Genomic DNA, 26,268 nt, shown 5'->3' with positions numbered 1-26,268 from the left:
GTAACGGAACAAATTACCGCAAGACAATACCAATAAATTCGACGCCGGAATGGATAGCACTTTATAGTACGCACAAGCACTAGCCAGGAAACGGAAATAAGCGCCAAAAAGTAGGCACAAAAAAAAAAACGGCAAAAAAATTGGGACCAAAAAACGCCCCAAACAGTAGGCGCCAAGAAAATATAACGTCAAAAAGTAGACACCAAAAATATATTTCCTACAAGTTTGCACCAACAAACAAGCGCCGAAAAGTAGGCAGTGTTATTTCTCACTAGAAATTAGCAACCACAAGAAAAAACTCAGGAGAAATAGCCTAAAGTGTATCTGAGATATAAATAAGGTATAGCTCTCTCTCTGCCTTTCCTCTACGTTATATCTGTTTTCTCTCTTGCGGAACGAAAATGCCCAAAACGTTGCATGGCCTTGAAATTTTACTCTCCATTCTCGCTCGTCCATCGACGCCTAAGAAGTTTCACTTCAAAAATAATTTAAAAAAGTTCTACTGGAATAAAGAAAGCATTTCCTTAACACATGCTTAATGAGCTTAGGCGCGCTTTAATTTACTGACATAAAGGTGGTACGTTAGGGTGGCAAGAACTGAGATTTGGTAAGTAGGACTAGAATGGGTTACATGAGGCCAATGAAATTTGAAAAAAAAAATCATTGGTATATCACACTTTAAGATCCGATTGTAGTATACATATGTGCCGAAAAATGTAAAAAGGCAACCTCTACGTTTGGTAAAAAAAATAATAAAAATCTAAATTGCCCTTGTAAAAATACTTTAGATTCAGCGGTTTAGTTGAATTTTTTTTCTGCACGTTCTAATGCACATACGTTTGTATGTATGTATGCACGTATCATACTTTTGCAAAATATTATAGGATTTATTAGGAAATGAGAGCATTTAATGACAAAATTGTTTTCCCTAATTCTCAGAGTTTTACATTTCTTGGGTTTCAATATATGTATGGCTACATATTACAAAACAATGACACACTACATATACATAAATACATATTATATAATATTTCTATATTTTCTATTAAAATTCGTTTAAAGTATTCAATTTTTAAAGTAATATTTTATAGGTATTTAATTTTATTAAAGTAATTTTTGTTCAATTGAGTTTTTAAAGGCCGTACCTATATTTATTTAAAGCTTTTTAAGAAGTGGGATTATTTATTTTTTTCCTTGTTGATTCCCCTTTAATATCATCGTTTGGCTCCACGAGTTGACATACATACAAATATCTACTTTTATAAATTCTTTAAAATGCCATTGTAAACACATCCACATATACTTATAAACATTACACCATTAGATCAGAATGCAATAAATTTATACAACTCGTTCCCCTTCCTCTTATTCTATGTACCGTATTTACCAACATTTCCCCACTCAAGCCAAATTGTGCAGTTGAACATGTGTACATGGGTACATACATAGGTGTGTGCGGTGTTTCTTGTAGTGCATGCGCTTATGTGTACGTAGTTTATGAATGCATGTATGCATGTATGTATGTGTATGTGTATTGTATTTTTGTTTGGGATTGAAATATTCTACTTCTACGTTCTTTCCGTGTCTGGCCGATGAGTTGGCACGCTGTTCTTATCCTAATGGAAATAATCATTATCTTCATGATGACCGAAATACGAGTAGCAGCGTTGTAAAGAAATCGCCAATGCTCTTGCTATTGTTGTTATGCTGTTTCAGTGGCAAAAACTAATGCTTGCTTCCTGCAGTTTCCAGCACAATGTTTAAAATGCAATTTTGTGTGTGGTTTTGCTCATTTCGATTTTCTGGCATTGCGTTGTTTCAATGTACGAATTTCTACTTATGCATTTATGGGGTTTTATTCGCATTACATACATATGTATGTATTCTGCCGTATATGTATATATGTATGTATGTACATATGTTCATAGAGTTCTCTCAGTGAAGCGAAAAGTGCTGTGATAATTTTCATTCCGTGGTGCATGGTGTTGTTATAGTAATTGAAGGCGGTTTGTGGTTGTGTTTTTTTCCTCTGTACACCTCTCTCTTTTTCCCCCACACACACTCTCATCCACATATGTACATACATACATATTTTACTTTCGGTTACTCATTCGACGTTTCTTCGTGCTGTCTTATCTTCTCTTTCCGCTTCCGCTACTTATTCTTCTTCCTGTGCTTATTACAAGCACGATGTACCGTTAGTTCGCCCACTTACGCCGTGCAAATAGTTTTTGGTTACGTTGTTGCAACTTCGCTGCCATTGAATGTGTTAGGTGCCTTTCGTGTATTGCATGGCGTGGTGGCGTTCATTTTCAAAAATGGGTGCGAAGTGCATTTAAAATTCACCGTTTCTAAAACGTCGTTTGACATGGACCGCAGCATGTCGCGTTATGCATTAATGTAATATTCGCGTTTCTTGTGACACTTTTCGTAAGCGATGTAGCAGAGTGCGATTGTTATTAGGACAATTATGGTGACGCCCATGCCGATGCTCACCCAAATAATTTCATCGTTAATGCTTTTGTAGGAGTGACCTGTGAATGGAATGAATAAGGAGAAATTACTTACATACTTACAATTATGAGTATACCAAGAACAGATTTCGATGCCAAATATGAATATGATTAATTTGCTCTAAAAATAGTGAAACTTTTTCTGAGATGGTTTGATTTTTTTACTTTTGTTCAGAAACTTTTCTATTACATCCAACGTTGTATGCAGAAATTGAAGAGTAAATTTTAAAGAGTTAAAATTAGTTGAGAAAGTTTGTTAGTTTTAACTTTGCATTGTAAAAAAAATAATTATTTTCGTCATCGATGTATTATAAAAGAGTGTTAAGAGTTTTTTTCTTAAAGCTTAACGAAGCTTCTTCTTGAGCGGTTTCTACTCTACCATTTCTATGATATCATTGACATTTTCGACGATTGAGCTACCACAGTATTGCTCATCTTGGACGTACATACGTGGGGCTGGGGTACAGGGGTGAGGTAAAGGGGGTAGCATATGCTGATGACTTGGTCCTAATGGTCTCAGGACTCTTCCCATCAGTAATGGCTGAAATTTTGGAAGGTGCACTGGCTACACTCAGTAGTTTGGCTGCCAGTTGGGGTCTCAGAGTCAACTCTGACAAAACGGAGTTGATGCTATTCACCAGAAAATCAAGCTTCCACCTTTTAAGCTTCCAAGTCTGAACAACCAGTGTCTTACTCTCTCATCGGAAGTCAAGTATCTTGGTGTAATACTTGACCCCAAGCTCCACTGGAAGCTGCGCATAGAAAATCGAGTTAAGGAGGCCAGTATAGCCTTCTATGCCTGTAAATCTATGTTCGACAAAAAATGGGGTCTCAAGCCACTTGTCGTACTTTGGATGTACAACTTAGTGGTTCTGTCAATCTTGACATAGGGTTGCCTAATTTGGTGGGCAGCTCTTTAGAAGGGCTACAACACCACTAAACTAGAGAGAGTGCAGAGAACTGCATATGTGGGCATCACTGGTGCTTGTAGAACATGTCCCAATGCTGGGCTCAACGTTATTCTGCATTTACTTCCTGGTGATCTGCATGTTGAATCCATTGCTGCTTAGAGCGCTATTAGGTTGAAGGAGATCGGCCTTCTGAGACAACTTACTGTAGCTCATAGTAGCATCTTGAAGCAGATCTCCCTTCCTTCTCTGTTCTTCGCACTGATCTCTCCATCCGCAAACTGGGTTTTGAGGGTTGTGCTATGGCTGTCTTTCCGAGCAGGCGAGATTGGAAAGAGGGGAGAGTCGGCACGGATATAGGTACCTCTGTGGGAGCGGGGATTTACTCTAAATCAGCTCGCATTTCCGTCTCCTTTGAACTGCCGGGAACATGAAGCGTTTTTCCAGCAGAAGTCTTCACGATCCTGCAGGCATGCAAAATGCTTCGGGATCGCTGTTGGGAGGGAGACGTTAATATTTTTTCTAATAGTCAAGCGGCGATCAAGGCCCTGTCGTCGCCGTATTGCAGCTCTCTTCTGGTGTACTCAAAGCTTTGAACATGCAGGAAAAATTTCCCTTATTTATATTCCTGGGCACAGGAATATAGAGGGAATTGAAATTGGCGATGAGCTTGCCAGGAAGAGGTCGACAGAACCGGTTTCAGCTGTCCCCTTCTCAGACATCGGTTCCCCTTGACCGTTTTTAAAGGGAAACTACACAATTTCTTTCTAAAAAAACGCAATTCGTGCGCTATTTCGAAAACACTATGGCCTCAATACGATAGAAACAGAACGCTTAAGGTGATGGGAAGCCCCCGCCATTCAATTTACAAACTCATTGCGGTATTCACTGGTCACTGGGTGATCGGTACTCATGCGGAGAAGCTTGGAATTCCGTACAACCCCTATTGCAGAAGCTGTGGGGACGTTGTTTAATGCACTCTGTGTGTTTCAAATCCGGGCACTATCAAATGATAGTTACGCACTAACTCATTCGACTATGCAGATAGTGGCATAATTTTTTTTTAAGAAAAAACTAAATACACAATTCATTGGTTAATATATTATTTCACTGATCTTCCCTAACTCCAGAAGTAAAATACAAATACATACGAGGGCGGGTCAATAAGTCCGTGAGTTTTTGTATTTCTGACCTCTTTACTGAAAAAGAAATACTACTTCTGTCAACAGGCATCTGCCAGTTGATTCCTGTCAAAATTTGAACGTGCTGCGTCAGTTAGTTTGTGTTTTACAGCTACCTTTATCAGACTACCCAGTAATTCACAGTCGACCACAAACGCAATCGTGTAACAACTTCACAGGAAGATTTGGCGTTGTTTAATCGCATTATGGAGGAATCTTTTCGCCGTTTTGTAACCGTGGTCGAAAAATGGATCCACCACCACACACCAGAGACCAAACAACAGTCGAAACAGTGGGTTTCTAAGGGTGAATCGGCTTAATAAGCACACGAAATTCAGTTTTTTTCATTTTCTCCTCAAATTACGTGCTGTTCAAATTTTGGCAGGAGTCAACTGACAGATGCCTGTTGACAGGAGCAGTATTTCTTTTTCAGTAAAGAGGTCAGAAATACAAAAAGTCACGGACTTATTGACCCGCCCTCGTATACGTATGAGCCTGCAAGTATTTATTCTACCGTTTCAAAGCTTTAATTTTCTTTTTTGTACGCTAACTCTACACCTACTTCGTTTTTTTATACACCGGTAAGTGGGCCGACAATTTATGTTCACTTCGCCAAATAAACAAAAACTCTTTTTTACTAGAACGCAATTTGCTGATTAAATAAAAATAAAAGTAACAAACTAACAGATAATTAATTCTAAAGAAAATTTCTGCCGCGCTAAAGCACAATTTAAGCATGTTTATGTTACAACAAATCTAGACTTCTACCATTTCGTACATTAATAGTAATTTTTCCCACCATAGCAAGAGCTACTTTAAAATACATGCAAACCTCGTGTACAACTTCTACTGAGAGAATTGGGGAGACGGTTTTTGGGTTATGGGGAAGGAAGTGTTATGATATATATTTACATGTAGTAGTAGGGTGTTTATCTAGTGCACATAAGCACTTATAAATACGAGCAACTGTATACAAAAGGTAAGAGCAGCTAACAACTAGTTTAAATGGCTTTTATTGTTGTCGATATATTTTGAGCAAATTTTACTCATTTTGTATGGTATAACTTAAAATAAACTTTACACAAACGGTTTTTATTTTTGTTTGAACTTTCGTTTGCGCACAATAAGTAGATTGTCTCTCTACAGTAGTGGGGAGAGATAATGCTAAACCCAAGAGTTTTCTTCTGTATTTCGTATTAGAAAAGCGAAAGAGCAAAGAGATCAACAGTTAAACTTTCACTGGCTAACTTTTCAGCAACATTGAAAGTTATTGTGTGGTATAATTTTACGCCATAAGACCATTTAAAGCTTTGCGGGTATTTAGCATGGTGCTGATACATACATACATACATATGTGTACTACTCGGGACACACAAACGAAAATTAAATAGATAAAATGTGATTTTTGGGTCCGCTCTGCTGTCATCTACATATGTTGACCAGATAAGAATGATAGGAAAGAAATTTAAATAGAACAACAACTGTGTGAGATCTCATTTTGGCTTTATTTTGAAGGTAGCGAAATGTATCACCCTATGGAAAAACTTATAATGTTTGCAAATAGCGTCATATGTCAACCATATTTGACACTTGTGAGCTAGAAAGTTAACGTATGCAAACATACATTCTGTCAAAAAAATATCGGGAACTGCACGCGTTACACCTATGTATAAATTTATTTTGCTGGAATGTTGTCAATTAGCTTGTCTTTTGTCAACCGCAGGTGTGCTCTGCGATTTTCACTATGGATAAAAATATCGATCAAAGAATTTGTTTTAAATTTTGTATTTTGAACGGGATTTCGTGTGCCGAATCTTTGAATATGCTGCAGAAAGCCTATGGCGAGTGTGCTTTTGGAGAGGGCCGAGAAGAGAGTTTAATTTCTTTAAAAAATTTCATCGGAAGAAGGTGTCAGAAGACATGCTTGACCAAGTGAATTCGGACCCAACGTTTATCCAGCGCATCATTACAGGTGATGAGACGTGGGTATATGAGTTTGACATGCAAGCCAGTTAACAGACGGCTGAATGGCGCTATCCACATGAGCCGATACCAAAAAAACCCCGTCAAAGCCGGTCTAAAGTGAAAGTCATGCTACTCGTTTTCTTTGATTATCATGGTGTTGGTTCCAAATGGTTCTACGGTAAATAAAGAATGTTATTTGGAAGTGCGTAGGAAACGGCCCGATTTGTGCAAAGAAAACTCATGGATCTTGCACCATGATAACGCTTTGTCTCACCATGATAACGCTTTGTCTCACAAAGCTCATTTGACCAAAAACTCGATAAATATCATCAAACAACCACTGGGGATTTATCCCCAGTGACTTTTTCCTTTTCCCAAAACTTAAATTGCCACTTCGCGAACGCCGCTTTGCGTCGATAGAGGCCATTAAGGAGAATTCGCGGAAGGAGCTGAAGAAGATCTTTTCAAACGGAATGCTTTGATGACTGGACTAATCGTTGGCATGTGTACATTGCTTCGAATGGAGCCTATTTTGATGATTAAACAATTATTTTGCGTTTTATTGAACAATTTCCGGTACTTTTTGACAGAATGTATAAACAATGGAGCTCGTAAATGTTAAAATAAAAATTGCCATCACACAAAGCCATTTTTTTAATTGGAAAAAAGTTACTCAAAAACTAAATCGAAAGGGTTTTTGGCTTTTAAAAGATAAGAACAAATGCTAACCCATTCCTATATATTTTTTTTGATAATGAGGTAAAAATAAAACGCCTTGCACTATTTCAAATAAGGCATTTCATGCCAAAAAGAAGCTACTGTCAAGTTTTCCAGTTTTTTAATATTCGAAAAATCTGCTCGTCAAATGGAACCGTTTGAATTATTTGTGTCTTTTGTATTTCAGAGAATGTAAATTATTTTAATATCAAATGCCATACGCTGTTTATCTCGCCGGAAATAACTTCATTTTGGATTATGATTGTTGTGGTTTTAAGAATCAATAATTTTTTTTAACTTTCTCAAAACATTTTGAACGTTTTGAATTGAAGAACATCTGACATAAAAATGCAAAGCAGATCACAGAAACAGGCTTCTACTCGGCTTTCCTTTTATGGCTGAAATCATACCTGTCAAGTAGAATCTCTTTAGTTGAAATTGGGAATACTCAATCCCATACATTTGAGTCAACTTCTGGTGCAAACATAACATACTTGGCCCTTTCTTGTTTATACTTTTCAGTAATGACGCAGGTCGTTGTTCCCAGTATTCTAAATATTTACTCTATGCAGACGATTTGAAACTTTTTCGCAGAATCTCTCTATCGGATACATTGTTACAATAGGAAGTCTTGAATGCTCTGAATGGCTGGGCTCTACAAAACAAACTATGCCTTAATACTAGCAAGTGTTAGCATATGACATTTTCCAAGTCCATGAATCCCCTTGTCTCTCTCTCTCTCTTAGCTTCACAGTCTGTGATGGGCCATTGCTTCATCAACAACCCTCCTCCAATTCAGTCTCTCTCTTGTCTCATTTCTCCAATCACGAACGTTCATTGCTTTTAAGTATGTTTCGACGTCCTCAAGCCATCCTCTTTTCTGAACTTATTACATTTAAAATGTAACTCTTGTCTCAGTCAATGAAATTCGTGATTTTGGTGTTATTTTTGTTGCGCCTTTTACGTTCATTATCTATATTAACTCTATTACCCCGAAGGCATATGCCAACCTAGCTTGTTTTGCGGCGCTCTGCTAGTGATATTTAAGACCCATACACTAGAAAATTTTTGTACAATGCTTTAGTCCGTTCGAAGTTGGAGTATGCTGCTGCTATTTCGTTTTCGCATTTTGCACCGAGCGCGGTTCCGGCTCTGGAGCCTAGGTGGAATCCATCGGGACAAAATGCATCTATGGAATGTATTCATCTGTGTTTCAAGCGGAGTTATATGGTCTTTATGAGTTGAGTTTCTCAACAGCCGCCTAAATGCCCTGTTTTGTCAAAGGTCTTGGTGGCGTCGCGTCAAGGTCCCGCAATGCCCCCTAAACTTCTGCCAGGCTGTTTTTCTGGGGTTTCTAGAGGGCAATGGCATTTGTGCCTCCTCGCCCCACTGAAACTCAATGTACCTGTGGTTCGAGGACGTATCTTCGGCAAGAACTCTCCAGCTCTTGATTGATCACCCAAGTTTTGAGTTTGATAGGGTGAGACCAATAATCTCCTGCCTTCTAGCCGTTACAAACGTAAGCCATTGTTTAGGCAAGAGGAAGCGATAAACTGGAATAGCCGAGACACTGCACTTGCTGCTGCTCCAGATTGTAGGCTGGGCATTAGCATCGCAACATAGAACAAGGCCCAGAATGCGCTGCTCACAGAACCTCACGAGATTGTGGCCTTCCTAGGTGGTGGCCCTTCCAGAGCATCGTGTGGAAAATAATAACTGTCCAGGTCTACTCGGCCAATATTTCCACCAGAAAAAATCACGAATTTTGGGATATGTTGTTCTTAAAGACCGACCATTTTTATAACAAGTTTCAACAGTAGTGTGTTGTTCCATCGTGTAAAATTGTATAATTGTCTACTTCTCAAATGTCAAAGAAGATATAAAAAGGTCTAGGAATTATACTCTACTGACATTTAGGCCTGAAAGACTGTTTATTTTTGTATTGTTTTAAATTATGTGTACTCAAAAAAGTACAATTCTAATATACTTAAAATATGCCATCAAATTTCTTCTTCACATTCACATTTTCAAAGGCATTGAAAGGGCAATAAACTAAGAGGTTTGGCCATACGAAGCGAAATTGTGAAAGTAAGTTCGGCTGCCACGTCACCAGGATTCAACAGCAGAATTCTGCTCTCTCATTTTATACGTCAATGCTGATAGATTTACCAGGTTTGCTCTTTAACTATGGAGAAAAAAAATTTTTAAGGGAACTTTGGCTGCCACACCACTGAGGGATTCAGCAGCCGAATTTTGCACGATTATTTCACATGTATTCACACACTCGTAGAATTAGTCGTTGTTGCGTTGGCAACGAAGTAATATGAGCGCATATCACAAACACCAGTTCATGTTTTCGTAAGCAAACCGATGTAATGATTCTGGATATGTCGGCAAATCGGCTGATTCCTTTAAAACCGCTGAGAGTCGGTTAACGATGTGATGTTGGCTACACCTCGCATTCTGTACATCGTGATTGCGTGGCATGTACGGCGTGTAGCGCCGTCTCCTTTACATGGGCGCTGAACTACAAAGGGTTGTCGTCCGAGAAGACAATTTTTTTGCCCAAATTCGGATCTCCGTATTTCCGTTTGGCAAGCGTTAAGCGATGCTAAATGGCAAAACCTACTGATGTTTTGACAGCCACTAAAATTGGAAAAAACTAACATTGCTATCTGCTCACCCTATATATTTATATACGTATATAGGTATGTAAATACATAAAATTTCATGTTAAAGTACAGGTACAACAATTTCAAGTCCATTTACGAGTCCACTCAGCTTTACTGTTGTACATTGACAATCATTTACAAGCTTCCGCATACTCTTCGTTTTAGCAAATACAAATTTTCTTCGATATTTTCTTCTATAATTGTCGCATTTGTGTAGAATTTCCATTTATTTTATATCCTTCCAATACTTCTTCTTCCAATTGCAAATTTACTTAGGCTGCGAGTGAAATGAGTGAGCCAAAAACAAATTAACAGAAATGCAGCACAGCTAGGCGGATATTTGATTCTCTCTTTAATTGCCACTTTGCTTTGATATAAGAGTGTTGTGGTCAAAGTGATTTATTTTGTATTTTTATTACATCTTTTTGTGTACATAAAAGTGTATTTGTAAGAAGGCACAAACCTCCTCCGCCTGCTACACATCATCACACGAGGTATTGCTGCTGCGACGGTTAATGCACAGTTCTTGACTGTTAGCACGTACACCAACCCATCTCATACTCGTTGCCTGGTTCATGCCATATGCCACAATATGGCGGCACGCTCGCACCCAGTAAGACGCTCAATCAACTATTCGCACCGCTGGCTTTTGCAAAATTTTTGGTTTGAGTTTTAAGTTGAATTTTCTTTTCGACCTCAGGGTTAGTTTTCAATTCGCATGTATACACACACACATACACACTGTGTTTGCTTTATCAGCCTCAGCAAGTTTACTGGCACGGATTTTTTTGTGGGGTATGGCTAGCATCGATCGTCGTAGAAGCCGTTGTCGTTGTAATTGTGAAACGCACGTGAGATATATGGGGAGGAAGCTCAACATCTTTCTTGGCTTGAAATCAATTAAAGGATCAGATGTTGTGTGTACCTTTCTCTCGGAAAATGTGCTGATGGCAGATTGCGTGGAGAGGACAAAACAAAGAGGCAAAATCTGTCACGCAAGTACGCTTCAGAGGTGTATCTTTAATTACGTGTACTCAGGTACATGCGACTGTGCGTTTGTGTACATTTGCATACAAATTTACGGAAAAACATACACTTACGCACAAACGCATATCAGCACCAACATAACGTTGTAGGTGTAGGTAAGTGAAAAAGCTTACGCTGAATTTGCTAGTATTTTTCTCTTGTCTGAAATTACTTCATCGATTACTGCGAGCACAGGCGGGAGTTTCAGCCAACATGACTTTGCACTTTTTATTCCCATTAGCATTGAAAAATACTTTTGTTTTTTTTGTTTTTTATTATGCTGCCTTGCTGCTTTGAGGAAGGGACATTTTCGGTAGTTTCTTTTTCGTACCAGTGCTGTTCGTCAACGAGATATTTTCTATACAGGTTTATTTATTTACTTACTATATATTCATATATACAATTATATGTACGTACTTATACAATGTGGCGTAAAATTAATCACACCTTATCGGAGTATTAATAATTTGTGCAAATGGCGGCGTACGTCAATCATATTTGACACTTACGAACTTGACAGCTGCAGTATACAAACAGACAAGCAATGGACCACTCAAATTATTTTTTTATTTAGTAAAAAAGTTAGTCAAAAATCAATTGGATGATTAGTTTTGCGCCTAAGAAAATTTTAGGTGCGCAACTAAGTTCCCGTTGTGTGTCAATAGATTCCGCCAGCAGAGTGTGCTAGTCGATTCAAACATAACGTCATAAACCAAGCTTAGACATATGGTAAACAAACTGCTTCGACACATTAGTGATTGTTTTTTGGTATCATATACTTTTGGTTTTGTGAAAATGTCTGATTTTGTGCCGAATAATACTAATTTGCGGGAAGTGTTGATTTTCCGCTTTCATTCGAAAAAAAAAAACGGCGGCTGAAGCGCATCGAGAGCTACAAAAAGTTTATGGAGATGCTGCTTTAAGTGAAACAACGTGCCGAGATTGGTTCCGTTGCTTCAAAGGCGGTGATTTTAATGTTGGCGACCGTCCGCGTGAAGGAAGGCCAAAAACCTTCGAAGACGCTGAATTGGAGGCGTTGCTCAATGAGCATCCGTGTCGAACGCAAGAAGAGCTTGCTTCAGTATTAAGAGTTAGCCGCCAATCCATTTCCAAGCGATTGCATGCTTTGGGAATGATTCGGAAACAGGGGACTTGGGTTCTTTATGAGTTAAAACCATGGGATGTTGAACGTCGTATGATGTATTTGGTAGGATCGAGTTTGTGTTATTTATTATGAACTGTTAAAATCCAGCGAAACCACCAGTGGGGATCGGTATCGACTTCAATTGAAGCGATTGAACCGAGCACTGCGCGAGAAGCGGCCGCAATACGCGGAGAGGCATGAAAAAGTGGTTATACAGCATGACAAACGTGGATAGCCTCAAAAGATGAACAGTTTTACCGCGACGGTATACGAGATCTACCAGAAAGATGGGAAAAAGTAGTAGGCAGCGATGGGAAATACTTTCAATGATTCACTTGTAGCCATTTTTTCAGAATGAAGTTCTATTTTCAGCGAGAATTTAGTTGCGCACCCAATATTATACAGGTGGCGCAAAAGTAACCTTGCGATGTTTTTTGGCTGTAATTTAAAAAAAAAAGAAAAACTTTGATTCTTCTTGTGGATTATTTTCATTTGGTCTTTAAATTTTTTTTACATCAAGTCGAGAATATGATGTCATGTAAATGGCCGCCGCCACAGTTGATTTCCATTTGAGACCTTTTTATGGCGTTTTCCATCACTTTGGCCAAAACTTCCGGCGATAGGTCCTCACATTCTTGACGGATATTGTCTGTAAGAGCTGCAAGAGTCTGAAGCTTGTTGACATAAACCCGTGACTTCAAAAAGCCCCACAAAAAGAAGTCTGGAGCGGTCAAATCAGGCGATCTTGCTGGCCAGTGCAAATCGCCAAAACGGGAGATTAGGCACCCGGAAACTGCATCCTTCAGCATATCGGTTGTGGCACGTGCAGTGTGTGCCATTGCACCGTCCTGTTGGAACCACATGTTTTCCAATCCCGATTCATCAAGTTGCGGCAAAAAGAACTCGTTGATCATTGCTCTGTAGCGCTCACCATTCACAGTAACCGTTTGGCCCGCGACGTCTTCGAAGAAAAAAGGTCCGATGACTCCTCCAGCGAAAACAGCACACCATACAGTGACTTTGAGCGGGTGTAATGGCTCTTCGTGGGTTACACGCGGATTTTCAGTGCCCCAGAAGCGTAAATTTTGCTTATTTATGTACCCGCTAAGATGGAAATGGGCCTCATCACTCATGATTATTTTTGGTGAAAAATCATCTTCCTCTTGGTGGTGATTAAGGATGGCTTGAGCGTATGTTAGACGCGATTGGCGGTCAGCAGCTAACAGCTGATGCATCGTCTGGACTTTGTACGGAAACATCTTCAAATCTTGTCCGCTTCCATGACATCCTCGGTTACAGCAGCAATATTCTCTGCAGAACGGCTACTCCGGGGTCTGCCACGCCTGGCAGCATATCGTGTTGTGCCAGTCTCTTCGAGGCGACCGGCTAAACGTAGTAGTGTTTCACCAGTAGGCGTTGGACGGCGAGGAAATCTGCGACGAAATTCACGTTGTGCCAAAGTCACCGACCGATTATTGGTCAAATAAATAGTCAGCAATATTCCGCGTTCTGAAGCAGTGTAGCGTAACATTGTTTATTAACGTGTATTTCGCATGTGTTTACTACGCAAATGTCAAAACAGAACTGACATTAGGGGCCAATCGCAAAATTAATAGCATTTTCTGATAGGAGGATTACTTTAGCGCCACCTGTTATAACCAATAAAATGTGTATAAATAATATGTAAATAAAAGTTATAAAATGACAAAATAAGATATTTTGACCAATTTGAACGCCAAGCATATTTCGGCCAGTACTACGTACCGGAACCAAGCGGAACTTTCTTCACTCATATTTCATCAAGGGAAGAGTGGACGGAGTTTTTTGCGAGGAGCTCCCCATCAGACTCAAATTCAGGTAGCCTCAATCAAGGAAACAGCTCATTGGCTGCTCACATGCGTACTAACAGTCAAGAAAGTAAATATGTATTTACTCCAACATCCAAGTGGCAATAAGCGCTTTCGGTGCATTCAAAACTGGTCAGGGAATGCCCCACTTTCGACTGCGGTCGAATTCTTTGACATAAGCCTCATCTGGTCATTCCTGGTGACAGCAAGATTTTGGAAAACCGTGAGGAGGATGAACTCGCCAGACAAGGGCATGTGAGGAGATTTCCCCGCTGAGGGAGAGAATTGGGATCCCCCTGATTACCTGCGGTCTGCTTCTGGCAAGATGAGCTTCGCGCTAACTCAGCGAGCGTTGGGCAAGTACACAAACTTGTAAGGTCGCGAAATTCTTCTGACCGCGTGTGGATCGGGGGTGCTCGGGCGAGCTTCTGAGGTTGACAAAATATCAGCTCTCGAATCTTGTGGGTTTTCTTACAGGACACTATGTGCGAGGAATGCATGCGGTGAGACTTGGAATTACGTCGAGTCCTTTTTTCGCTGGGTGAATGGATTATGAGGTGGAATCATCTCAGCACCTTCTCCTTAGCTGCCCTGCTTTGGCGGCGTTAAGATCCAGGCGTCTTGGCTCTTACTGCTGATATACCTGGTGTTGACATTAAAAATCTGATGAATTTCATCAGCAGCACAAAACGATTGACGCAAACGCAGCACAGTCATCGTTCACAGTCCACACACTCTAAACCCATCCTCCTAACCATTAAACCAGCACCTCTCCCCGGCTTCTCCTTTGATCCCATCAGTTTTCTCTTTCACCTCATCTCCTTCACAATGGTATCACAAAGGACGAACCCGTTTATCTTCGTCCAAGTGTGCTTCCTTGGGCAACCATTCCAACGTAACCTAACGCACCGGAAGTGTTAAAAATTCCATATATCAGGAATTGTCAAACCAATTACTTTAGACTTCTTATTATATAGTATATAAATTAAAATTAAAAATTTGAATTTTCGAATATTTTTACGAGACTTTTGAATTTTAAACACATACATATGCATACATACATAGTATACATAAGATCTCTCAAGCAAAAATTGCGAAATTAGTACATAAATACCTTGAAAACCATTAAATCCCCTTAAATACTCTGAAACTATTTCACACTCAAATAAAAGCTAAAACTTCCTTTTTTGAAAAGCTAGAAATATTGTTTAGGTTAAGATAAATGGCTACTCATGCGAGAAGCCCAAAATTTGTGCATTGTGATTCCATGTAGAGGAAAAACAGAGGAGAAAGAACCAAGCAGGGGGAAAAAGAAAGAAGGGCTTTGCATCGGAGGATGACGACCAACAGTGGCTTTTTACATTTGTATTAACCGCTGAATAAGCTGAAAATTGTCTAGCTCTTCGGGAAGTTAATTTAAAATCGTCTTATAATTTTGGGTTCCAGGACATAGAGATATTGAGGGAAACTGTAAAGCTGATGAGCAAGCCAGAAAAGGTACTGCTCTCCAACTGCTCAGTGATAAAAGTACCATTGGAATACCCATGGCCACGAGTAAATTAATAATAAAAAAGAGGTTGTCTGTAAAGTCGGTTTACTGACGATAGTTTAACGTGACAACGTCATAAGAAAATATTGATGGAATGGTTGCAATTTTCAAAACAAAATTTAAATTTTATTTGTTTGATAGATATTTTGTATGGATATAGAGGAGGAGGTAAATGGAATTGCAATGGAATAGGTCAAGTTACATTTACACAAACGTGAAAAATGACGAAACATTTATCAAATTCATGCAAGATATCTTCAATTTCGATTGTGCATCAGACGTTAATAAGTCAACAACACTAAGAGGCACCATCATCGATTTGCCTTTTTCAAGACACTTTACACTCGAAACACTCCCTTTCATTTCTTATTTTTCCTATCATCGTTTATTCTCAACAGAGAAATGGTTCATTACCATGCACACAGGAAGAAGGCATATGCAAATACAAGTATGTGAATTTATATACAAATGCGCATATACATACATATACATATATATATATGCTCACTCAAGTAGGATAGAGCCAGATGTCGAACGTTGCCGAACGCGGGGGCCGATTGTGCTCTTTGTCGTTCGTTCCGCGCTCTCGCTTGCAGTTCAAGCACATTAGCTTACATTTGCTTGCGTACGGTATAGATTCGTATATTTGATATGTCCATATGATTTGTAAGCATCTTTAGATATAGATTTGTTCTTTTTGAAAATTGCGCGAAATTGTATTGTATATGTACCTGTATGCATATTTATATACATATATTAGTATAAAACATATCTTATAAGGTATGTGGTAAATATTACCATACATTTTTCCTTCATATATAATAAAAAAATTAATAATAATAACATTAAAACAACAGGTATTATAAGTTTGTTATTGGTTTTATTTTAAATTCTTCAAGTAAATCAAATTAATAATAATCAATAAGAAGGCATATGCAAATACAAATACGTGAATTTATATATGTACATATACGCATATACATACATACATATATACGCTCACTTAAGTAGGAGAGAGCAAGATGTCGAACGTTGCCATTCGTTTGCTTTGTTCGTTCCGCGCTTTCGCTTGCAGTTCATTCAAGGTAACGGCAGTGAGTAAGGTAACGACAAATGAGCAAGGTAACGGCAATGAGCAAGGTAACGACACATTTTTGCGTGCGTGCAGCCGGCTAAATCGAATTATAAGACGTTATCACGTCAAAAACCATATTATCCAAGAGGCCAATAGGCCAATAGGTCATGGAGAAATGAAGAAACGGGTCTAACAGCTAGGCTACTATGGCCGCAAATAAACAAGAAAAGAACAAATTGCTTAGTTTCTCAAGAGAAAATATCTTGATGGTCGTGGCTTGTTTAACCGGCCACTGGCTATTTGGCAGGCATTCCTCGAGACTAGGACGCAGAGATGAGGAAAAGGAAGAAACAGTTGAGCACTTCCTTTGTAATTGTCCAGCCCTAGCTAAAATCAGAGCAGGTTGTCTAGGTAAGTACTTTTTTAGTTCTCTTACACAGCTGTCTGGCATGGGGTTGGGATCAATACTACGTTCCCTAAGAGCCACAAAATGCTTCCACGAAGGAAGGTAAATGAGGTTCCCGTGTAGCACAGTGGTATCACAACGGGCATGTAAGGTCTAAGTAAGTTGGTCGTGCAGATCGACTACCACTATAACCTAACCTAACCTATAAATTTGGTCTGAACAAACTAGAATCGAAAACGTTTTAAAAAAGAAAACAAAAAACAAAAACACACACATGCATGCATGGACTTGTTGAAACTATGCATTTAAGTAAAAACAAAAATTAAACAATAAATCTGTAACCATACACCCACTAGCATTTTAATTCAATTTAATTACTAATTTATATGCATTCGCATGACCGCATACTAACCCATTTATGTGTGAACATAATCGCATGAATGCGCAAGCATGCGGATTAACATTACAACAACACTAAAAGTGTAACTCAATTAGGGGATTCACTTAAACGCAAAAAGCAGAAATTAGGAAACCTGTAAATTTTACGGAGCACTTTTCCGATATACATTTGTTTGGGATCTCGTAGCTACACGAGGGACTTTTCAAGTATATTTTCACAACCAATTGCCACGAAAAGTATTTCTTTCACAAAAATTTTGACAGTTCTGAAAGGCATTTTTGAAGCATTCCAAAGTTTAAGGAAATACCCCAATTCCGTTTAAAGTTCATGTGCCGGAAATAAAACGTTTACAACTCCATTTCAATTGCCTATGGTGAACACAAACAATATTTACACGTACACATACGAGCATTATATTTACATATATGAAGAGAAATGTTAAAGCGGTTATTTTTAGCAAGTGGGCGGTGGAAAATACGTTTATCCGCACATACATACATACGAAAGTATAAGTGCCCATAACCGCAAACATATACACATTTGTATGTATGCATAATACCCCTGCAGGGAGAAGCCGAACTTGACAGAATGAAAAAATTTTAGCTCAGATGCTGGTATTTAATAAAAGGCTCGTCATTGACTGAAATAAAACTGGGGGCCGATTATTGTTCTGCGCCAACATGAAATGAAAAGTTTTTTCCCGTTTTCATTACACTTTCGATTCGCGTTCTGTGAAAAATTTAAAATAAACGTGAAAGTATTTTCATTTGAAATTTTTTTTTCACTGAAAATTGTGTGTGAAAATATGGAGAAGGAGGTCCCTGGCAAGCGTGCAAGTGCGAGTATAGTTGTGTGGCTACAAAACTCTATGCACATGAAAACTTCCTAAAAATTTTGTTCAACAAATTGAAGAATTTGATGAAAATTTGAAATGTTTTTTTAATTTGCACAAAGTTTTAAACTAGCATTTATATGGTTATTGTTGTAGAATGAACTCTACTTTTAAAAGAGTCACTATCAGGTCAATATCAAGTCGATCCTGGATCTTCTTGTGTTTGCGACCTGATTTGTTGTTAAATCAAATTGCCTTTTTTTAATTTTTGAACTCACATTTTATTCTAGCCTTTCGTTCATTGCGTAAATCGAATTAAAACATTTTTCTATCTTTATTTGAGAAACTTTAATAGCTTTTATAATATTTTGAAAAACAGTTTTCAGGTTTTTATCGTTACAAAATCACTATCGAAACCTACTTTTTTCGAATAGTCTCTCCTGTTGTGTTGTAGCTTTCACGTGAGGAAGGTGGTTTGTGGGTGTGCGCGCCTGTTTTTGTTAGTTTATTAAAGGGATGCGAACTAACATATTATATATATATAATTGTCGCATACATCCGTTTCAGGTGTTTGGCCGAGCTCCTCTTCCTATATTTTGTGATGTGCGTCTTGATGTTGTTCCATAAATGGAGTTGGAACAGTTTCAAGCCGACTCCGGACGGTAGATATTTTTTATGAGGAGCTTTTTCGTGGCAGAAATCCACTCGGAGCCTTGCCATTGCCTGCTAAGGGGTGACCGCTGTTAGAAGAAAACTTTTTCTTCATTTTGGCCTTTCACCGAGATTCGAACCTACGTTCTCTCTGAATTCCGAAAGGTAGTCGTGCACCAACCCACTCGGCTACAGCGGCCGTATTATTAAAATAAAATCTTGTATCAATATATAATATTATATCAAGCTTAAATATTTTGGTACAATTGAATTACCTTTCTACAATAGTTTTAAAAAATGTGGAGAAAATATTCAAAACGAATGAAAAAAACAAATGAATATGAATACATTTTATAATTGGAAGTTGTTGGCAAAAGCATCTTCTTGCAAAAGTTGTCTTTTTGTTTTACGACTTAAAATATTTGTAGGTGAACTAATATACAGCTCCCTTCTGGTGAACTCCTGTAAGGAGGAGCTCAAATATCTCGATCGGGCAGGAAACATCTCCCTTATCTGGGTTCCTGGGCACAGGGATATAGAGAGAAATGAAATTGCCGACGAGCTTGCCAGGAAGGGGTCGACAGAACCGGTTTCAGCTGTCCCCCTCTCAGACATCGGTGGCCCTTTGTCCGTTGTTAAAGGGAAACTACACAATTTCTTTCTGAGAAAAGCGCAAGACAGATGGAGGTCTGTCTCATCGTGTGCTATTTCGAAAACACTATGGCCTCAATACGATACAAATAGAACGCTTAAAGTGATGGGAATCCCCCGCCATTCAATTTCCAAACTCATTGCGGTGTTCACTGGTCACTGTGTGATCGGTACTCATGTGGAGAAGCTTGGAATTCCGTACAACCGCTATTGCAGAAGCTGTGGCGATCCTGCAGAGAAAGAGACTGTGAAACACTTTCTCTGCAAATGTCCGTCTCTGGCGGATAGGCGCTTGAAATTCCTTAGCGTGCCCTTTGGGGACGACTTGAAGAAATTCTCCAGCCTAGTTCCCTTTTCTCTCCTCCACTACATCAACAGCACAGGTAATGGTATTAAAACGGCACGTAAGTGCTACTTGAAGTGTGCCTGTGGCACTCTTGCCTTTTTACCTACCTATCTACCTAACATGCACTTCAGGTTCCTCAAAGGCCTATAAGCTACGATGAAATCCTTCGAATAGAGATGCTTCAATAGTGCATTTAGTTGGATACGCAGAAGACATTGTAGCTGTAATAATCGCTCGAAACACTGACGAAGGAAGGAAGGTATATTAAATCGGGTGATGATTCGAGGACCATGGATTAAAGCTGGTCACAGAGAAAACAGAGGTAATCCTTCTAACCAACAGACGTATCCCATTAGAAGTAGATATATCCTATGATCAAAAAGTAGCGGGAATGTGATGTTCACTGTTTTCTTCGATTGCCAAGGCGTAGTGCTCCCTGAGTACTTTCCATCGGGCCAGACAGTCAATAAAGAATATTATTTATCCTTTTTGAAGCATTTGAGAGATAATATACGTCGCAAACGGCCGGAAATGTGGGCAAACAATTCTTGGATTTTGCATGATGTTAACGCGCCATCGCACCGAGCCAAACTGTGCTGGATCTTCACACAGAACGCTATCTGAAACAGCGGTTTAGCGGGCACAAGAGCGCAAACGGAGATGGGAGACAAAAATCTCAGGAATCCCAGTACTACGCTTCTCCGATATTCGAGTTCAAACGCTCTCACTTTTGCAGGTAAGATGGAAGTTGAAACAGGTTAATGGACAGCGAGATTACCTCACAGTTTTTGTCTGGACATGCGTCTTTTCGCAAGTATGTATATGAGGAGATACTGAGTACTATGATGCGGAGCATACCTTCTTTAAATGCGAGAGGTGGACCATAGAGGGAACAGGTCTGCAACGAGTTACTGGTGTATTCACACCTGAAGAAATAATTGAGAAATTGATAAGGGACGAAGAAAAATGGAACACGGTCGCAATTCTCGTGGAGGATATTATCCGGAAAAAGAGGCGTGAAATGAAAACTTATGCTGAAGAGCATTGAGCATAGGCTTCTCAAAACAGGCGAGTAAGTAAGTGTCCTTCTTAGGACGCCGTCTTGGACCTCTACCTCGAAGCAATGCGGAAGCAGTCCCGGGGTGGAGGGAAAAATCCAAGAGAAGAGGAGGGATATTTTTAGTGAAATCACCACACACGTAGTAGCGACGGTTACTATATGGTGCGGAGGCATTTTTAACCCAACCTCACCGCCAAAACAAAAAGTCATCTAAATAAACCCCATCGCTGGTAGAATTTTTCCAACGTGAAGTGAGCATCTCAGCACCATCAACAAATTCATATATTATACATATTAAATTATTTCATTTCCCCATCACGAACTCTTTTCTTCGAATCAGGCATAATATTTATTTCCGACATATTTTCTTTAGATTTTCTCTATCTTGGTAATTGTTTTGAAATTTGAATATCACACTTACGAAAATTTCATGGGTACAGTGGGAACGGAACACTTTTATCATGGCAAAAACGAGAATCGCAAGATAAACGTTAGTGAAAGGACTGATTTTATTTTACTTTATGTTTACCCAAATCGAGAATTGACCCACTGGTAATAAATTATTACTTGGTTTGCAAATTAGTTGATGTTTTTTTTAGATAAGAAAGTTTAAGACTTGTTTACAGATGCAACAATGCATCGAGATGATTGTAGCATACTGGTTCTGCAAGATTCCACGCCTGAGTCGAACTCTACAAAAGACTTAATTAAGATGAATGAAAAGGTAGTACCGAACAACCGTACTATTATAGTGAGTATTATTTTCTATTGCTAAAAACACAGAGTGTGAGAAATGTCTGCTACAAGGGGTCTGTTTCAGCATTCTATCAGTAAAAATCTTAGAAACGTATTGAGCACCAATATAACAATGGAGTACAACAATGAAAAGTATAGTACGGAAAGAAGAGTCCAGGGATCATAAGAATTTCTAAGTGGTTTTGTTGTTTTTGTAATGAACTTTTAAATAATATCAAGATAAATGTAAATATGTACTTTCATTAATGTATTTCGATTAAGAACATATAACAAGGTTTACCAGCGCGATGAACCAGATATGAAATTAAGGGGTGGTCTAGAGCTCAAAAATTTAGGGTATTTTCAGGAATTTTTGTTTACAATAAAAAAAATGAAAAACGATATTTAAAGTTTTTAGGCTTTTTATTTAACTTCTTTTACATACAAAAATGAAAAAAAAACAATTTTTTTTTTAATTTTAATAATTTAAAAAATGGCGCTGAAGTTGACTCTCCCGAAAGATTGCCCCTGAACGGTGTTGCCCATTTTGGCTCTTCTATTTATCTGAAACACAAAAACAAAAAAATTATTAATCTGTATGACTGTTGCTATGCCCCGTACTACAATAAAAAAAAATGTTACAAAATGGCGTGGTTTCGAATTTTGACAAAAATCGGAGTTTTTTTCAGTTTTTTAATCAAAATACGAAATAATGGAAAAAATAATAGTATTCTAGTACCGGCGATAGCAATTGATGTTGTGAATCACATATTAAAATTTCAGACGAATCGATTGAATAGTTTTTTTTTTCTTTTGAAAACACCAGGACGAAAAAAGTAGTTTTGAGATAAACGAGTTTAAAGTTTTGACCATTTAAATGGGACCATTGATGCCGCCGCGTGACGAATCTGATTCTACCTGTTAAAACGGCTGTAGAATCGAAAATACTGGGAATATCCTTCCAAAAATTTGTCAATATATTCATAAAAGCCTATCGAAATTCGATTTTCGAAATATCAAACAAAAAAAATCGATTTTTTGAAAATTCTATACCACCGGGACCCCTTAAGAAAAGCATTTCAATTGAATAAAAAATGGGCTTTCCAACAAAGGGCTATCGCAGAAAAATCTTCGCAACAACCGGACACATAAAAATTGAAATTTAGTGAGCATTAAATTTATTTATTTTCCCAAAGTAAACACCTAACATTTTATTTGATCTGGTGTTTGGAAAGGGAAGTTGGGAATAGGGATTTTCTACAATCAGGATTTATAAGGGTGTATGGATGATTAAATTGAGATCATTCAACCTTTTTCAAGTGGGAAGAATGGAGGTTCATAATTTTACGGATGCCATTCGAGGAGAATGTGTCGAAAGTGATGGAGGGGTTGGAATATGTATTTTTGGCTGCTGCATCAGCTTTTACAGGGATGCCTAAGTGGCTAGGTACCATAGAAGCTTTATTTTGTTAGGATATTTTATTAATTCATCCCTGATTCAGCAAACGATCTGATTAGCATTAAATATATTTTTCAGCGCTAGCCAGACAGACTTATTTGTTGCATACTCTGACGCTTGAAGGATAGCCAATATCTCAGCAGAAAAAATGGAGCTATTCGGAGTTAGCCAACTATTGGATATTAGGCTTCCGTCATTCTCTACCACAGCAAAAGTTGTATTATAGTCAGTACGTGAACCATCGGTGAAAATCGTTACCCAACGTTTTAAGGACTGCGAATGAATTATTTTCATAAAACGATGTATAAAAACTACCGCATTTGTGTTGAGTTTACGGAGAGCATGAAGGTCGACATTTATTGATGAAGGAAGGAGTTTCCAGGGACACTGACTATTACTTTTCGAACAAGATGCCGGTAAAGAAATATCGAGTTTGTTGTAGTAGTGGACCGACTAAATTTGGAAAGACCGATTATGCCGTGAAGCGGTCTTAAATATGTTGAAAAGAAGTTTATTAGTAGTGCTTGAAAATTTCGCTATACGTTTAAGAGTGGTTATTTAACATCTTTCACTGAAAGATGGAAGACCAGCTTCAGCTAAAACACACTTGATAGGAGACGTTGGGTAGGCGTTAAAGCTACGCCTGACCGCTGAATGATAAGGGGTATTGAGAAGGTTTAGATGCTGTTTGGCACAGCAGCCGTAAATGGGTAGACAGAAATCGATTTTAGATAATACGAGGAAACGAGTAATGGTGATAAGTGTCTTTTGATGTATACAAACATGCTTTGACGCCAAATATTTAATAATGTGAAAGGTTTGTTCTTAGTGTTGAACAGTGGGTGTAAAAGTGTACTTATCATCAAAAATTACATCAAGTATTTTAAGATTGGCTCTCTATTGGCGAATTGTTTACGGTAAGGTTTAAACGCTGACAATTATGCTTTCGGCATATATGTAGTAGTAGTAAAAAAATATTTTATATACATTTTTAATATTGAAATTGAATATTTTAAAACTTTGGAATGGAATGAAATGGATTATGTTATTATTTTTTAACTAGTCTCAAACTAGGTATTTCAGAAGCATAAGGCCTTTTCTTTTCGCCATTCCCCGCTCGCTATCTCTATCGAGTAAGATTCGCCGCTAGCGCATTAGGACGCTCTGCCTTACCAACACATGTTATTTATGGCTGCTCTTTACCCGCGTTGCCAACATATGTTCATTTCTCTATCTATTCGTCACTTGCTAAGTCTTGGCGAAAAAAGAGGCCTATATTGGACTAGAATTTGTTTGGCTTGTTTGGACTGGCATTTCAACTGGTATTTGGCTGATGCATAGCTGGGCAACTGACTTTCGTAGTACATCGGCGTGTTAAAAGTACCGCTTGCTAAATGGAAAAAATATAGAACACGAACTGGAAAGTAAACTGGTCTTATTGTAATTCCCAACTAGTATTTTGTCCTACAGGGACAGGACGATGGCTTGCAACAAACGACATTTCTACATATACATATGTACATTTGTATGTTTCCATAAGTTTGCAAATGTGTGTATGTATTTTCATGCTATACAAGAGGTCGACTTTTTGCAATGGCTTTGTGCATATTTTTATATATAAAATTTATTCATATTCGCGAATATGTTCCCAAAAACAAAAAAGCATTAAATTGCGAAAGAGCATAAATACATGCATATATATAAGTATACATACATGTGTGTGTTATGTTCGGCTACTGGTATGAATATACCTACATATTCACCTATGCGCGGCTGCTCAAAAATGGACATTGGCATACTTTCGTAAATGCTTTGGAGCAAAAGTGATTTATACTGCCAAAAATAAATATAAATATGTTTTATGTACATACCTACATACGTATATATGCGTTTTTCTGCGAGAAGTGAAAATAACTCGCGCAATAAATCCCAATTACTAAACTTGAGTTGGAATTAGAAAGGCTTATGAATTATAAAAACGAAATCCATAACTGCTACTCTCTTCCATATAAGCAACTGATGAACTTTACCCGAATAAGCTCCAGCACCAGCTTATGTGCAAATGGTTGCGAAATTGCGAGAGAACTCAACATCCATTACCATTTAAAAAAAAGGTGGACACACAAAAATACGTTCGATTTGCAAAAAGGTTAATGAATAAGATTTCCATTTACAAAATTTTATTTATTTATTTTTTTATTTCAAGAGAAATAAATATGAATAACTGCTACGCTCAAATCTGGTTGCCATGACTGTCAGCTAGAATAGTTAATACCAAATTCTAGTGCATGAAACATATTGATTGTGTTGGATTGGAAAAAAAAGTTGCTACCCTCTGGATAAACGATTAACTCCGATCTTTACTACTCACAAATGATAGAATTCAAGCAAGGAATTTTCCTGAAATGGCCAGAATTGATCTACAAAACGAGTGTCGTATTTCATTGTGCTAAGCCACAGACATCTTCGCTGACGCCACTGAAACTGGCTGCGGAGTTTTGCCGCATCTATCGTTGACCACTTCTCTGGCACCCTCCGTTTATTCTATATTCCCTTCTCTGCAAAACACTCTTAGTAGAGTAAAGTTGAAGCCAATGGCGACCTGCAAAATAGTCGTCAATCGTATTTGCGCTCAGGAAGCTCAGAAGTCTTACTTACCCGAAAATTGATCGAATTCATTTTATTTGATTTTTAACTTTAAATGGGTTTTTTTAGGATGGCAGTTTTAGAATTTGCTGCAAATAAAATTTTATAACACATCATCCAGCCGATCGAGTTGAATCTTTTTGGTGGGTTTTAGTATTTCTTTCTCCAAACAATAAATATTCGATTTTTTAATTGGTTTTTTTTAGTAGTTCTTCATCACAGTTACTAAAATAATTCCGAAGAGAATTTTTTTAATAGCAGATAATTGAATCCTTTAACATTTTTGTATGGTAAAATGGAAGAATTTCTAATATAACAATTGAATTTGGAATGATTAGTTGTTTGATAAAATAAGGCTGGAGTTGAAATGATTTGTACCTATATCCTTGCTTCGCCAACTCAAGCAGCAGGAAGTCTTGGCCCATATTGAAGATTACTTGGCGAGTGGACTTATGGAAGAGTGGTGAATCTTTGCAATTATGAAT

General features: G+C 38.2%; 1 protein-coding gene across 1 annotated transcript in view; it reads right to left on the bottom strand.

The window, feature by feature from the left end:
- Window positions 1-1,897: 1,897 nt before the first annotated feature.
- The window catches only part of LOC128856423 (uncharacterized), a 41,293-nt gene continuing 16,922 nt past the window's right edge, over window positions 1,898-26,268 (bottom strand). Inside the window, exon 2 of the mRNA XM_054091726.1 lies at window positions 1,898-2,534. Within this exon, the coding sequence (XP_053947701.1) occupies window positions 2,389-2,534 (146 nt within the window). The 3' untranslated portion in view covers window positions 1,898-2,388. The remainder of the gene's footprint in view (window positions 2,535-26,268) is intronic.

The sequence above is a fragment of the Anastrepha ludens genome, chromosome 2 (genome assembly GCF_028408465.1).
Source record: "Anastrepha ludens isolate Willacy chromosome 2, idAnaLude1.1, whole genome shotgun sequence".
NCBI classification, from domain to species: domain Eukaryota; kingdom Metazoa; phylum Arthropoda; class Insecta; order Diptera; family Tephritidae; genus Anastrepha; species Anastrepha ludens.
The sequence above is the reverse complement of the archived record's forward strand: the minus strand, read 5'-3'. Positions and strand labels throughout refer to the sequence as shown.